The following is a 15,945-nucleotide window of genomic DNA, read 5'->3' as shown; positions in this document are numbered from 1 at the left end:
TGGCGTGGCTGTGTTGCTACATGCAGCTGTGAAAGGTGAGTGAGTGGTGCAAGGGAACTGCAGTCAAATAAACGCCACACACTAAAGAAGACACGTACCCAAGGCTTGTATACGTGTCTTCTTTACTGTGTGGTATTTATATGTCAGCTGTAGTTCTCTTGCATCATGATCCACCAATTAGCCCAGAAACAAATCCCTTCGATGGAACGATGTTAAAAGTCAGTGATTCGTTTGTAAATTGTTTCCGGTAACGAAAAGTCAATTGCACGCTGTTTACCTGGCTCGCTCGCACCGGCGGTCGCTTTCCCATGCAAGTGACTGTGAGAGCAAACTCCTGGTAACCTCCGGAGCATGCGTTGTGCCTGAATTGAAACTGCCGAACTGTTGGCTGTTCTCTTTGCCGCTACTCAGCCGGGTCATGTGCGAGGATGCCATTTTATCACTTTATATCTCCATTTGCCTCTGACTCCTGGCTTTGCGACGGCATCATTTTGCGTTGATTGCTTTGAGCGGCGCACTAGCCGTCATGCCATCACACGGAGAACTACACAACGTGGGTCTGGGGTGGGTGCGGGAGTTGGGGGAGAGGGGTATGTAGTATCAGTTTATATTTGTAGTCTGCTTTCTTTTTGTTAGCAAGGGGCATGAGTTGTGGGGTCAACTTATATGCTTCAATATATCGTATACATTGCACGTTGGTACCCTTGTAAAGTTTTTTAGGACGTGTTCGTCACATCTATGTGTAATTTGTGCACCCGCTTTTTGAAGCCTTAATTTTAGGAAAAGTGTGCAAATTATGTGAGTAAATATGGTAACTACATGCGTAAAAATGGGGTCGAGTGCATTTGGCAGGCACTGGCAGTTAGTGAATAGCAGCTTACCAGTATCCCTCACGAAGGAGGTATACAATTGTGATTTTCCAGTACTCTTCTGTAGAGCAGAGACTTGGAGGCCAATGAAAAGACTTGAAATTAAGCTGAGGACAGCGCAGCGAGCAGTGACAAGGAAAATGATAGGCCTAAAGAGAGCAGAGCGGGTCAGAGGACAAACGCAAGTTAATGACATCCTACCCAAAATCAAGAAGATCAAATTGGCATAAGCAGAGCATGTATCAAAGGCGAGATAAGCGGTGGTCCCTTGGGGTAACGTATTTATTCCAAGAGAGGGCAGGCGTAGCAAGGGCCATCAGAGGGTCAGGTGGGCGGATGAGATGAGGAAGTTTGTGGGGATTTGATGGCCACAGCTGGCACAGGGTAGGGTTGATTGGAGCGATATGGAAGCGGTCTTTGTCCTGATGATGATGATGAGTTTCCTGTTAAAAGGCTTTGCGAAGTGGACAGGGAGTGAAACTTGGCTACAGTGCTAGTAGGACACTGCACGAGTCCCTTTTTTGCTCCTTCTCTGTGCGTGCACGCAAAGCCCAGGCTGTCAGAAATGTCATCCATGCTCTCAATCAGTGATGATGCATCTTCCTTGCTATGCCGGCTTTCGAAGTGCAGCTCTTGGTTGTTGTCTCTTACGGTGCTATATAATTTTTGATGAGCCATAGCACATTTCTCTTGGTAAGCCAGAGCTGTCAGAACACCACATGTATTCTTGCCGTGCCATAGCATGCTTTTCTCATGTCTTGATTTCACCATGCTTGAATTTTCATGATGGACCCATTCATGGCTTCTGTTATCTTTTTCCCACTTAACAAATTACCATGTGTATGTGTGTATGTTAAATTTTTCTCTATTTAGCTCTTACAGAAGGCAGTTTCTCTTTCTAGTTTGCTAACTAGGTACAGTAATTAGCACGAGCTTATTGAAATAATGGTTCACTACTCTTGAGTACGTTCAGCTCCTGCTAACTGCCAGTTGTGCGTGGTTTTATTCTCGCAAAATTGTCTCTGTGTGAACTCCTATATCCCTTAGGGTGTGAGTCCAAAGCACAGTGTCAGATTTTAAGGTTAGGATCTGTAGATTGCATTTATTTTTACAGCCATGGGGCTTTGCTATCCGACATGGTCCAAGGGGGGACCTCGCAGATTGGAATGGCTGGGTGTGTGTTATGTTCAAGAGAAGAGCATAGCAATCGATGCTTGTACTGAGAGAGAGGATTTGAGAAGCTGTACTTTCAAAGGTAAAAGTTTTTGAAGTGTGACGTCACTGAAGACTTCCCTTGCCACTTCAGCACACAGCTTCAGCTTCAAGGGTACACTGTGCTGTTCACACACTGCGGCACGAGTTGCTTGTCTTAATTCTAGGATATGTGCAAAGGGACCACAAAATTTTTTTCTCTGGTGATGTCATGCACCATAAGTTTTGGAAGTGCAGTCGTGGACAATAGCACAAGATGTCTTCTTGCTTTGAATTTTACTCTTGGTCCACTTGCCAAATCTGTTGATGTTTATGTTGATTTATGCTCAGTTTGATTCTGAAGCAACACACCAAGAAGATCAATAAGAGCTTTGTCAGCACAAAGGAACTGTGCGTTTTAAAACGTAAGGGGAATGTACTTTTGTATTCTGATTACTTGTGCACAGCCACAGCATTAAAAATTGGGCAATGTGGGATGAGCATTGCACCTAGCTTTCGTTGTGATTGACTTTGTCAGGCTGCAACTACTGAGTCCATTGTAGCTATAGGGATTATTGGTATTGGTTCTCCATTTCACTTGTTTTCTTTCCATGTGTAACTATGCAAGCATGTGCTCAAATTGTGGTTTGTCTTGTGTCCTCACTAGACTCTTGCCTTGTCTTGCCTTTTGTGCTCTGAGGCATGCTGCGGCACCGCTGTTTCTGCCTTCTCGAGAAGAGGTGAGCAAAGCATTTTTGATTTTTTTTCAGTCGCATCTGGGACACGGCATCGGGTCAGTGCTTGAAGACATTGATAGGTGAGTGTGCAGTAGCTGGCATACTGTGGGAATAATGGGCTTTTTCTTTTCTTTTATTGTTTTGTCATTTGGTCGTTAAAGAGTTAAACTGTGAAGCATGTTGCAGCAGCTGTTGGTAGCAGTGCCGATGGATGAAAGAATGTCCAGTAGCCGGAAAGGATGCACTTAGTGGCATGCCATTAGTTTTGCTGCTACCTGATTGTAATTTCTATCAGATGACTCGAAGGAAAGCTGCTTAATAATGGCTTCAACATGAAAAGGTTAGGTTTTTATAGCTGACCTTTGGCATTCCACATTAGAGACTCCACCTAACCTGTAGTGAAAGGTGTTGAAAGATGTCCATATAGTCGTCCAAAAGGTATGCAGACAGTGAAAGTGGAGTGATCCTACTTTCACTTCCATGACCAGTACCCTCGTGACAGATGATAAACACAAGTGGCTCCAGTTAGCCCAACTGTTTGCAATTGAATGCTGATTTAGGGTTATTTTGAGAGAGACTTGTGCGTAGTGTGCTTTCCATCCTGCACTCCAGTGCGTTTGTGCGCAGCGAACTCCTCTGACAAGCAAAACTCAGCCTGACTCTGTGGTGTGTTGGCCCAGTTTGCCTCTCAGGAAGGTGGATACAGATGAGAGATGCTGATTGTGTCCCTGACTGCAGTAGCTACAGCATCTTGCATATTTTCGAAATATCAGCGCAACTTTATGAACATCAGTAGAGCATGCTGTAACATTCTAAGCACACTCATGTATTAATTAGCTGATTTTAGTCGGGAATATGTGATGTGGATGCGTTGTAATATTGCTCATAGGGTCGCGCCAAGACATGCCAGGAGCACGCCGCGGTGGCTCAGCGGTTATGGCGCTCGGCTGCTGACCTGAAAGACGCGTGTTTTATCCCAGCTGCGGCGGTTGAATTTCGATGGAGGCGAAATTCTGGAGGCCCGTGTACTGTGCGATGTCAGTGCACGTTAAAGAACCCCAGGTGGCTGAAATTTCTGGAGCCCTTCACTCTGGCATCCCTCATAGCCTGAGTTGCTTTGGGGCGTTGAACCCCCATAAACCAAACCAACCAAATTAAGACATGCCAGGATTCTGAGAATAAGCAGAACCAGGAGTCGGAGTAGCATATAAATGTAGTTGGTATGAAGCTACCGTTTACTCCACCACAGGCCACTTGCTTGCAGCTTTCCTTATAAACCGAGAAGTGCGTTTTTTTTGTGCTGTCAGTTGAGCAGACATGGCAGCTGGAGTGTGAAATGTACACTGTTTTTCTCAAACTATATTGGGTGTGGCATGATGGCAAATGAGGCTGGTTCATGATGCTGAAGCGATGGAGAAAACCAGTCAGAAAAATTAAGTGTGGAGGTTCAGTGTGCAAACATGTAATGCGGGGAATGTGAAACAGTGAAATGCATGGAATACATAGGACTACAGAAAAATGGGCAGAGCGTTCCCAGCATGTACGAGCTCATAGCTGTAGGGCATGGGCTGTGCTTAATTATGACACCTTGAAAGGTGCACTAAAGGGGATTCTGAGCTCTTCTTTCCACCACGAGAACTCAATCTACAGGCTCCAGGCATTCTTGAGAACTTTGAATTGTTGTCCTGTGCAGCCAATTTTCCTATTGAATCGAATTAAATGTCCCGGCTCCTGCCTTCTTTTTTAACCCACCTATGAAAGTGGGAGGAGTCAACCAACGCGTGGAGTGCCTCTCAGCCAGTCGCGTGGCAGCTTGCCACTCTGCCTTTGACGGAGTCATACATAAAGCAAAGATCCCACGTGTATTTTTATTTCTGTGGGCCTGATTTGCAGCTATGTTCTCTGAGAAGAAACTATTTATTCGTGAAAACCTAAAAAACAAAATAAAAGCGAAATCAGCTGGCTGAAAGGCACTCCACGCGTTGGTTGTCTCCTACTTTCGTAGGTGAGTTAAAAAAAAGAGGTGGGAGTCATGACGTTGAATTCGATTTATTAAGGAAATCGGCCGCAGAAGACGATAATTCAGTTTATAATAATGCTTGAAGTGTGTAGATTGATTTCCCGGGGTAAAAAGACGAGCTCAGAATCCACTGTAGTGCACCTTTAAGATTGCTTGCATGTAAGAATAGTTAATTGAATTTCAAAGCACTGACATGCAAGGTAGAACTTTTTGAACCTAAATATCTAAGCTGCTTCATTTCAATGGGCTAATAGACATGGCTTCCTCTCTTTGTAGATGATGACAACCCACCCGTCTCGTTTGTCAAGTTCTCTCCAAATGGGAAGTACATCCTGGCAGCCACCCTGGACAAGTGAGTGTCCGACTGTATGGAATCATATGATTCAGGGTGTCTAGCAACGTGGGATACCTGGAATTGTGAGGGGAATTTTGTGCGGCTGGAAAAATCATGGAATTGTCAGGGATACCGTCAAAAAATTGCCTAAGTCAGGCAAACCTTCTGACTGAAATTAACACAATGGTCTGCCATCAATTCCCCGGTACTGTGAGTGCCTGGCACGCAGGCCATTCGCATTAGCATCACATCTTTATGCGGTGAATAAGTAGAAGGTGTGACATCCTCCCCATTTTAGGTGTCTTGTTTGTGTCGTCCATGAAGTGAGCAGTACACATATTGTTGGGTACTGTAGTGATTGCCATATTGTTCACTAAGTTTGGGCTGGTGCAGATAAACAAACGTAGCTATGTTCAAAAGCATTTTCCATGGAAAAAGCCAGAACAAGCAGCATGCACAATTTGTGCACTATTGGTTTTCTCATGCAAGGCACCACGCTACCCTACTGTGCTGTTAAAATCGTTCTGAAAAGCTTGCTGGCGGGCTGTGTCAATCTCGTAGGCGACGTGGTGGAAACCGAAACAGATGCAGACTGGTTGCTTTGTGGCTGAAGCTATGATGCCAAGGTTGTAATAATTTGCTACTTTTTGTGAAAATCACCTTGTGCTTGTACTGTGGCTATGTTGCTGTTCAAGGCTTGCCGTCAGGGAAAGGGCGGGAAAAACGGTGCTTTTAGCTGGTGATGACCCAGCCAGCCTGTGTCAGCCTCCTTGTTTAAGGGAGCCTTGTCGAAAGCCCGAAAGAAGAACCTCTGGCAGTGCAATGAGTATAGTGTGTGATATGTGATGCCCCTGCAAGCATGACGAGCATGTCGTTTCGGTGATTTCCTTGATGTTCGGTCTGAAGCTGTGTGTTTCTTCTGTGAAAGCACACATAATCCCATCGGATATGACCACCGCTCTTGTGAACCATTAATGCAGGTTGAAAACTTGTGAGCATGATTTTAACAAACTCCCAAATCTGAAAGCTCAAGTCAGTGAGGTACTCTTGCTGTGCTGAGAAGGTAAAAAACTGTTGCTGAAATCGCCATGCTGATTCTTAGTTTAAATATAACAGCATTTATGCGCCCGTTGCTGCCGGGGCTTGCAGTGCGGCAAAACCGATACGCAAGGGCTAAAAGGCCCATGCCTCGTCAAGAATGCATTGTTTGGTGTGCCATCCCACAGTTTGAGCTGGGGCTCTTGGGGCCACAAGGGAGGGAGTATGAGAGGGGTTGTCTCCGTAAAGGTCTCGCTTGCAATGCAGCCCAAGCTGAGGCTGTCTGTCCCTTTTACCCGTCACCTTGCGTTATGCAGCAACGCACCATTTGAGTGAGTTGCACCAGTGAGAGGATGGCTAGCCGCATCAGTCACTGACAGGAAATACGCCTTTTTCTCTGTCTGAACTGTGATGAGAAGAGCATCTCTACTTGCAGAAAATGTTGGGCAGCTTAGTGTTTCATGGCAGCATTCAGTAGCTCCCTTGTCATATAATAATTGAATTAAACTATCTTTTAAACTTTGTCTTAAACATAGTTATTCTTTGTATGTATTGTACCCATTCTACACGATTTCCCCTCCCTCAAAATGTGATGCCTGATAGGTGTTACGATATGATAAATGATAAGGAGGGGGGGTTAAATACAGTAAAATCTCGTTGATATGTTTGTGATTCATATGATTTCCCAGTTCATGCGCTCGAAATCGCGGACAGTAAAAATGTCCCAGAGATGCACTGTATTTCTCCCTGTTTATACGTTTCTGGATAACACGATTTCCCGGCTACTATGTTTAAAATTTGGCAAATTATGATCGTGTGATACGTTTATTGACCAACTGCATGTGTGCAAACGTACGAATGGGCCGAATGGAAGGACCCGTGAGATATGAAGAGCTGGAATGCAGTGGCAATCACCCGCTATGGTGGCTTCTCTGCGGTGCCTATATGCGAGGAGGCGAAGCACCACCACCACCACCAACAACAATGAACAACAATGGCACGCTAGCATCCGTGAGAGCGGTTTTTTTTGGGATGTGTCATGAAGAGGAGAATTGCTGAGGTTTCTTCGCTGTACATAAGGGCAAGGGGGCAAAGTGTCTAGATCAACTACAGCGATGCGCGTACATACTATTGGGCCGGGTCTGGGGAACAAACGCTGCGACAGTCAGCTGCCACGGTGGCTTCCCTGCAGTACTTAGGTGCAAAGGGGTGAAGCAACCAAAAATGAGGAAGAGATTTTGGTTACTTTCGTCATTGCCGTCGATGGACCAGATGCATTACAAAGTTCCTTCCACACTTAAGACAGCGCAAATGCAGACTGAATTCTGAGAACACTAGGAAAGGATCTGTTCAGATCTTGTGCCAAGAAATGCTAATCGATGTTTTTATGAAGTGAAATTGTCAATAAATGTCTTTATACCTCATTCAATAGTTACATTTTTCAAAATTAGGCGCTTGGATCATGCATTTTCCCGGATAATACATTTTTCCCTCAACTTGTTAAAAACGTATCAACGAGATATTGCTGTATTTGTGCACAGTGTGTGCAGTGTCTGCTCCCTTTGTAGCTACATTTTCTGGAAATGCGTTTCCTGGATTATGTCATTCACATAATTTCCCAGGAGTTGTTCAATATGAAGCTGTCTACTGCACAGTTGGGTTCTATTTGCAGCTGATTTCTATTGCTCTTATCTGCTTCATAATGAACAATTTTATATTTTGACATACTTTGTGGAAATGCTTAAAAGAAAAGGAAGAGGGTAGCCCCCATATTAACTCTTTCACTGCTGTGAAAATATGGCTGATTTTGAGTGTTTCAAAGTAAAAATTTTCCTCAAAAAGTGCTAAATACACTGTGTATTATAAAACTTCCAACTGTACCTTACTGGTTATACTTCCAGATGAGAAAAACACTGGAGCTGTGTGTGCGAGACGTTAAAAGAAAATTGTTGGATAAGTATGCTGGTAACACAAAAATACAATACAAGCAAAGCAAAAATACACCGCTGCACTGAGCCAGAAGTTGATTACAAAAAAATTTGAAATATGCAAAACATTGCACATGTTCTTAGCTACCATTCTTGTGATTTTCAGCTGTCCACATAATACATTGCACTTTTTGTAGCCTTTGAAGTGAGGGGATATGACTGCTCTGCCACTAGAGAAAGCAGTCGCGTGAGGACGTGAAGTGGAGGCAGATGTGGGATGTGCTACAGATTGCATTAGCATGCTCTAAAGAACAGAGGTAGCCTAAAAGCGGAGAAAAGGAAACTAGGCATAGGTAAAAAACCAGACGTATGCGCTAAGAGACAAAGAGGGCAATGTCATTAGCAATATTGATAAGATAGCTAAAGTAGCTGAAGACTTCTACACAAATCTATACAGTAACCAATGTAATCAGAACGTTAACGAGAGAGGCAGTAGCACACAGCAATGGGTCATCCCGCCAGTAACGAAACAGGAAGTAAAGAAAGCCTTAGAAACAATGAAAAGGGGGTAATCAGCTGGTGAGGATCAGGTAAGAGCAGATCTGTTGAAGGATGGAGGGGAGATTGCGCTAGAAAAACTAGCCACCCTGTATACGCAATGCCTCATGACCTCAACCATACCAGAAGCTTAGAAGAATGCTAACATTATCTTAATTCATAATAAAGGAGACACCAAGGACCTAAAAAATTGCAGGCCGATCAGCTTACTGTCCATTGCCTACGAGGTGTATTTACTAAGGTAATCGCTAATAGAGTTGGGCCAACGTTACACTTCAATCAACCAAATGATCAGGCAGCCTTTCGTGACGGATATTCCACAATAGACCATATTCACACTATCAATGAGGTGATAAAGAAATGCGCAGAATATAACCAGCCCCTATATATAGCCTTCATTGATTACCAGAAAGCATTCGACTCAGTGGAAACTTCAGCACTCATACAGGCATTGCGGAATCTAGGTGTATAAGAGCCTTATTTGAAAATACTGAAGATATATATAGCAACTGCACAGCCACCATAGTCCTCCATAAAATCAGCAATAAAATTCCAATAAGGAAGGGCGTCAGGCAGGGAGACACGATCTCGCCAATGCGCGCTGCCTGTTTAGAGGAGGTATTCCGAGGCCTGGATTGGGAACAGTTGGGGATAAGAGTTAATGGAGAATACCTAAATGTCGAGCCCACATATAACGGCCCTACTTAAAACGAACTTTCGCTTATAACGAACGAGACCTGCATGACCGTCAAAATGTACATTGTTTCAGTGGCACAAAAAATCACATGTATAACGACCGTCATTAAGCCCTGCTGATCGGTTACAGCGAACGGACGGTGCAAACCCGGTGCTACGACGCGAGATAGCCTGCTTCCGACCCCCTTTTTGTGCCCGGCGTGCAGCTTGTTTCCCCGAGCCTCATCGCAGGCATACTGCCCGCCCCGTTTCGCACCGCTCTCAAGCGAGCTCCCCTTTCCCCGCCGACGCGCCTTCCGAGATCGCCCTCCCGCCCCTCCTCGCAACTCCGCTCCCCTCTCCTCACTCTCCTGCAAATCCGCGCGTGGCCTCCACGATCAATCGCGCCGCCGCCGGTGCCGATCGCGGAGGCCACCCTCCGTGAAGCAGGCCTTCCGTGGGAGCCAAGAGGTGGCTGCACTGACGCTCATGGACGCCCCTCATTGGTCTCTCTGCTGGCGCTGTGCGTCTGTATATCTTTAGCTTGATTGGCTTGATTGCCGCCTGTGTACGTTGGCTGCACGTCTACACATCGCGCGCTTTTGTCACTCTTGTTGTGGTGTGGACGTTTCGTTGGCATCGTTCAAATCTCGGGCTCTGGTTGTAATTCGCGATGGTGGACGGGAACACCATGCCCATTTCCACTGTATTTAGCGGTAGAGATGATGATAGCGGCCAGGGCGGAGGTGACGGCCACTTGCGTGCGGAACTGCTTCCGCAGAGCCGGCATCGTCGGCAGCCGAGCCTGATGCTTCGAAAGATGACCAACCCGGCGGTGAATTGTGGCAGCGGGTCGTCGACTCCGGCATGGGGGGTCATGACATTGGTTGGAATGATTTTATTTCTGTCGATGACGACGCCGACACCGCGGAACCGTGCATGAACAAGGGCATCGTTTCTGAACTGCGGGACGAGAGTGACGCAGAGGAATCGGATGAGGATGAAACTACGGAGCCAGCACCCATAAGCGCGCCTGTAGCAATGGGCTACATAGAGAGCCTCAGACAACTCACTAATGCCAAGGGTCTCGGCGAAGTGCACGCTTCTGCTTTAAATGAACAGGAAACCTCCCTCATCTGATCTGCGCTGCAAAAGCAGATGTCCATCACGGACTTTTTTGCAAAGAAAAAATTTTGTGTTTTGACAAGCAAATGTCTTTAAAGCTTTGGTCCACTTACTACGAATTTCGGGATATAACGAACGGACGCCACGTGACGTTCATGTTAGTTATAAGCGGGCTGGACTGTAATCTGCGATTCGCTGATGACATTGCCTTGCTCAGTCACTCAGGAGATGAACTGCAAATCATGATCAATGAGTTAGACTGGCAGAGCAGAATATTGGTTCTAAAAATTAACATGCAGAAAACCAAAGTAATGTTCAACAGTCTAGCAAGGGAACCGCAGTTCACAATTTTTCAGTGAGGTGACGGAGGTGGTCGGGGATTACGTCTACTTAGGGCAGGTAGTGTCTGCTGGTCCGGATCATGAGAGGGAAATAACTAGAAGAACAAGAATGGGATGGAGCGCATATGGCAGGTTCTCTTAGAAAATGAATGCCAGGTTACCAATATCCCTCAAGAGAAAAGTATACAACACTTGTATCTTGCCAGTACTCACCTATGGGGCAGAAACGTGGAGGCTAACAAAAAGGGTTCAGCTTAAGTTCAGGACAACGCAGCGAGCTATAGAAAGAAAAATGATAGGTGTAACGTTAGGAGACCGGAATCGGGCTGAGTGGGTGAGGAAACAAACGCGTGCTAATGATATCCTAGTCGAAATAAAGAGGAAGAAATGGGCTTAGGAAGGGTATGTAATGCGAAGGCAAGATAACCACTGGTTCTTAAAGGTAACGGAGTGGATTCCAAGAGAAGGTAAGCGTAGCAGGGGGCGGCAGAAAGTTAGGTGGGAGGATGAGATTAAGAAGCTTGTTGGGGATACGGTGGCCGCAGCTGGCAAGGGACAGGGTTAATTGGAGAGACATGGGCGAGTCCTTTGCCCTGTAGTGGGTGCAGTTAGGCTGATGATGTTGATGGTGATGAGTTCTGTTTATTATAGCAAAGCTTGCAGTTCCTCCTTTTCTCTATTTTTTTTTTTAGGGGGGTTGGTAGTGAATGGGTTTTATGGGTGAAAAGGGGGCGTAGCTTTCCTTGACATCATCATAATAAAATTTTGCGGGTGCGTGTAGTAAAATATCTTGGCACATGTCGCAGAGACCCCAAAGCACCAAATAAAACCACCCTCATCATTTACAAATGAAGCCCACTACATAAAATGCAATGTGAACGGTAAAACGTAGCTCGCGGGATTATGCACTGATGTTCCGGGCCTCTGAGAAAAGTCTCGCAATAGGAACTGAAATTTGACCATTCCACATAGCTAACTCACCACAGCTGCTCAAAAGAAACAGCACAAGAACCGACAGAAGTGCACAGTGTAGCCGTTAGCCTTCAAGGAGCCTGCGATGCAGCAGACACCATGATCGCGAACGCAGTCCGGCCAAAGTTTCATTTTTCACGTCACCTTCTCGTGTTAGAAAACAAAACTGAAACCAAAGAGATGTTGTAATAGAAGCAAACTAGATGGTGCAGCTTATCCAGGAGCGCCGACTTAAATTTTTGGCAGCAGGTTCGAAATGTCGTTCATATATGACCGATGGCCTATGACGTGGTAGTGAAAGAGTTTAAAGAGCTGGAGGACAAGAAATAACGATCACTTCATAAGTCGTAGCTTGGAGCTGGACCTCCTTCAGGAAAAAGTCAGCTGTCTGGAACAAGCAAATCTTTTCATTGCAGCTTTTTCAGTTTCAGTAAGCAGTTTTGTGAATGGATCATGCATGCTGCCCATTATCATTGACCAATACATTTTGCCACCCCTTCGATGGTCAGGGAATATTGACTTAATAGGGAAAATGTGGAAACGACAGTGAACTTAAAAAGAAGAGCTTGCTAGATGCCCTGAAACGTGACTCGTTTTCAGCCACCAGGTATAGAGAGCATACAGGGAAGGTCATCCAGCAAGTGTTTTTTAGCCGTCTCTGGTTATGCCATTGGGTTGGCCTCTGTACGATGACCCCGGGATCCAGGGAATTGCCGTAAAAGCCGGACTATAGGTCGGACCGGAATATTGGTCGACCCCCAACTAACCAATTCTAAAAATGAAAAAAATCTTTTTCAGTGGAAACAGTACCGAAAGACACCCTTATCTTGAAACAAATGCGACTCAACAGGTTGCACAATGGTGACAGTATTTATTTTCATTTAAATGCTGCTCGTATGTACACCCGGCCAATTTTTTAACAGTATCGCGCGCCCATCGACTTGCGTGTTTGTTTCTGGCACACACAAGTACGGTGCCGTAGAGCAAAGCCCTTCCTCTTCATGAATCGCCGCACCCAGGATGGCGAGCCCTTGAATTGCGCCCTCGTGAGCCTAGAGGCACGCGTGATCTCTACCGCTTTCACACGGATGCATTCGGCAGTCACAGCGAGCGATCTTGCACGCAGCGCGACCTTTCCTTCCAATTCTGGATCCGCTGCGGTCTGCATCTCTACCGCTTTCACACGGATGCAATAGGCAGTCACTGGCAGCGATTTTGCAGGCAGCACAACCTTTCCTTCCAATTCTGCATACGCTGTTGTCTGCCCACGAAATGATGTTTTCTTCTGGTTACTGCAAGTTGTAATACACAGCTTCTGCCTCCGCCTGTACTGAATGCTCTTTTCGGATACTCCAAATTATCGCTGTGCTGCCAGGTTGCCGTGAGGTTCTGCATACTCAATCGCGTTTTCCTTGAAGGCGACGGTGAATTGCTGACGGCTTCCGCTCATTTTGAAACAAAATGTGAAAAAGCAGCCTCTAACCAAAATAGCTTTGCAATTACGGAAATGCAAAATGGCGCCACTGCTGCTGATGACGATGGAGGGAAGCTGTTGTGTTCAGTCGCCCATTGTTGCAAGACTTCGTATTTTTTCTGCCAATGACCGGTATACAAGATGGAGGTCGACTTTGTACCATTTTTTTTTTAAAAAGTTCGACCTATATTCCGGTTTTTCACGGTAACTGCTCAATTCTTGAAGCTTCAACTAGGTGCTTGGAGGAAAAATAAACTGCTTGTAGCTCCTTCCCCCTTTTTTCAGTTCTTTCAAAATATCTTTAATATAAAAAAATTATTACAAAGCTCAAAGCTAGCTTTAAGTATGAGCTGTGCTGTATGAGTCTGTGCTGGAAATTACTCAAAAGCCTGCTCTGAGGCCTATCTTCAGATCTGTCTGTTTACGAGCTGCCTTGTCATTGTAAATACTGTTAATCCCATTTGTACTATTATTGTCCTTTGAGGGAGCACACATTTTATGAGTTAGGAAAACTGTCAAGAAATAGGTGTGCATATGGCAGGTTCTCTCAGATCGTGAATGGCAATTTACAGTATCCTTCAAAAGAAAAGTATAGATACTCACCTATGGGTCAGAAAGGTGGAGGCTAATGAAAAGGTTCAACTTAAATTGAAGACAACGCAGCGAGCTATGGAAAGGAAAATGACAGGTGTAACGTTAAGGGACAGGAAGAGGGAAGAATGGTTCAAGGAACAAACGTGGGTTAATGGCATCGTATTCGAAATCAGGAGGAAGAAAGGAGATGGGCAGAGCATGCAAAGTGGAGGCAAACATAGCCAATAGCAGTTAAGGGTAACGGACTGGATGCCAAGAGAAAGCAAGCGTAGCAGAGGCCAGCAGAAAGTTAGGTGGGCAGGCGGGATTAAGAAGTTTTCAGGGATAAGGGGGCCCGAGCTGGAAAACGACAGGGTTAATTGGAGAGACACGTGAGAGACCTTTTGTTCTGCAGTGGTCGCAGTCAGTCTGATGATGATGATGATGATGATGGCAGGAGACTTTTCTTGTCCAATTGGTATCACTAGTTGCAAGGAATGAAAGAACTTGAAGGGCACTTGCCTGTGTAAGCTGTGCCGTCTGAGTCAGTGCGGGTTCTCTTTTGGAAAACCCCAAGGACGCGGGACCAGGTCCTGGTCTTGGCAACCACATTTCTGATGGAGACTAAATGCAAAGATTCCAGTGTTCTGTGTGATACGTTGTGGAGCCCCAGATGGTTGAAATTAAATCTAGAGCCCTTTCATAGCCCGTGTATAACTTAACGACATAACATCTTTTGGAAAAACATGCCAGCAGTGGAGCTTGCCTGGTTGTTTTGGCCGAATGGTTCCCTGCACGTAGCTCTTGCACGTGCACATTTTGTGTGGTGCTCATCTCTGTGCCTATGTTGACATGTAGAGGGCCAAAGGAAAAAAAGCCACTAAATGCAGCTTGAGGTGCCGCTCAGCCCCTCGAAGCCTTCCCAATAATTTGGCTGCAAATTTATCACGCCTAGAAAGCACATGAAATGAGAGTGGCATAATCAACAGGTGCATTTTGAAAAGAAGGGGGTAGAATTTGTGATTGCAGCAGACATTTGGTTTCCAGCTTCATATTGTAAAGCAACCCTTGTTAGCTCAGGTGGCAGCACTGCGTGGCCTTGTACATGTGCTCTGCCGTGATAGGGGTGAGATGGTGTCGCACAACAGGAAATGGTAAAAGTACCATATTTGTTCGTGTAATGAACCCACTTGTTTTTTTTTCTAGAAAAGTTGGCGTCGATTTGGGGAGAGGGTTCAGCTGAGAAAAATACTTTTCATCAGATATTTTTTTGTAAGAGTCAAAATTTCGCATACGTCCATCCAACCGTCTGTCCATCCATCTGTCATAACAAAAGCACGTGGTCGGCAAGTTGTGTCCCCATGTCACCCGCGTTCATGACACCAGTGTTTAGAATCGTTCACTTCAAAAGGTATTTGCATCACGGCGCGATCTCACGATTTTGTGATAGTCGACAACGGTGGCCAATTGTGATAAAGCGAATATGCTGAGCACCAGTCCTGAAGGTCAGATTCGTATTTTTTACACTAGGTTTAAAAATAAAAGGTACTGTAAATTCTGATTGCAAAAGTGGGAGATGGGTTATTTATGTGAGTGGGTCATTACGTGAATAAATACGGTGCCTAACAACGCTTTCAGTGCATGGCTACTAATAGAGCCTGTGGTTTACCTGCATTAGCCGTCTTTCTAAATCTCTGTTCTGCAGGCGTGCTGTGCTTGTGACATTTGTGAAACAGCCACCTTACATGAGTGCATTGTTATTGGGTGACTGTTCTGAAGAAGTGTGTTGGAATGAATTAGCAGGCGGCCAGTGTGTAGAGTTAAAGCTCGTAAATTCGAACTTACGGTTAATTCTAACTGACACCCAAGTCCCGGCACAGCCCTGTGTATTTCAATGGGAAAAAACTCCCATAATTCGAACAAGTCTGCATCCACTGCGGTTAATTCGAACTAGGAGCCACTGACTGACAACTGCTCCTCATAGATAGAAGTTGCCCATAGCGAGTAAAACACGCTCCAAATTTACCAGAGATGTAAAACAACGGAAAAGAAAAAAAAAGTCTGCACGAGGCTCATGGAGCCCACGTTCCGGTGCATGCCGTAGCAGGTT

At 45.4% G+C, this 15,945-nt stretch overlaps 1 protein-coding gene across 1 annotated transcript in view; it reads left to right on the top strand.

The window, feature by feature from the left end:
- The window catches only part of wds (WD repeat-containing protein wds), a 95,335-nt gene that overhangs the window by 53,638 nt on the left and 25,752 nt on the right, over positions 1–15,945 (top strand). Inside the window, exons 9-10 of the mRNA XM_077650586.1 lie at positions 2,831–2,877; positions 5,094–5,169. Of these exons, the coding sequence (XP_077506712.1) occupies positions 2,831–2,877; positions 5,094–5,169 (123 nt within the window). The remainder of the gene's footprint in view (positions 1–2,830; positions 2,878–5,093; positions 5,170–15,945) is intronic.

The sequence above is a fragment of the Amblyomma americanum genome, chromosome 1 (assembly GCF_052857255.1).
Source record: "Amblyomma americanum isolate KBUSLIRL-KWMA chromosome 1, ASM5285725v1, whole genome shotgun sequence".
Lineage (NCBI taxonomy): Eukaryota > Metazoa > Arthropoda > Arachnida > Ixodida > Ixodidae > Amblyomma > Amblyomma americanum.
The sequence above is the reverse complement of the archived record's forward strand: the minus strand, read 5'-3'. Positions and strand labels throughout refer to the sequence as shown.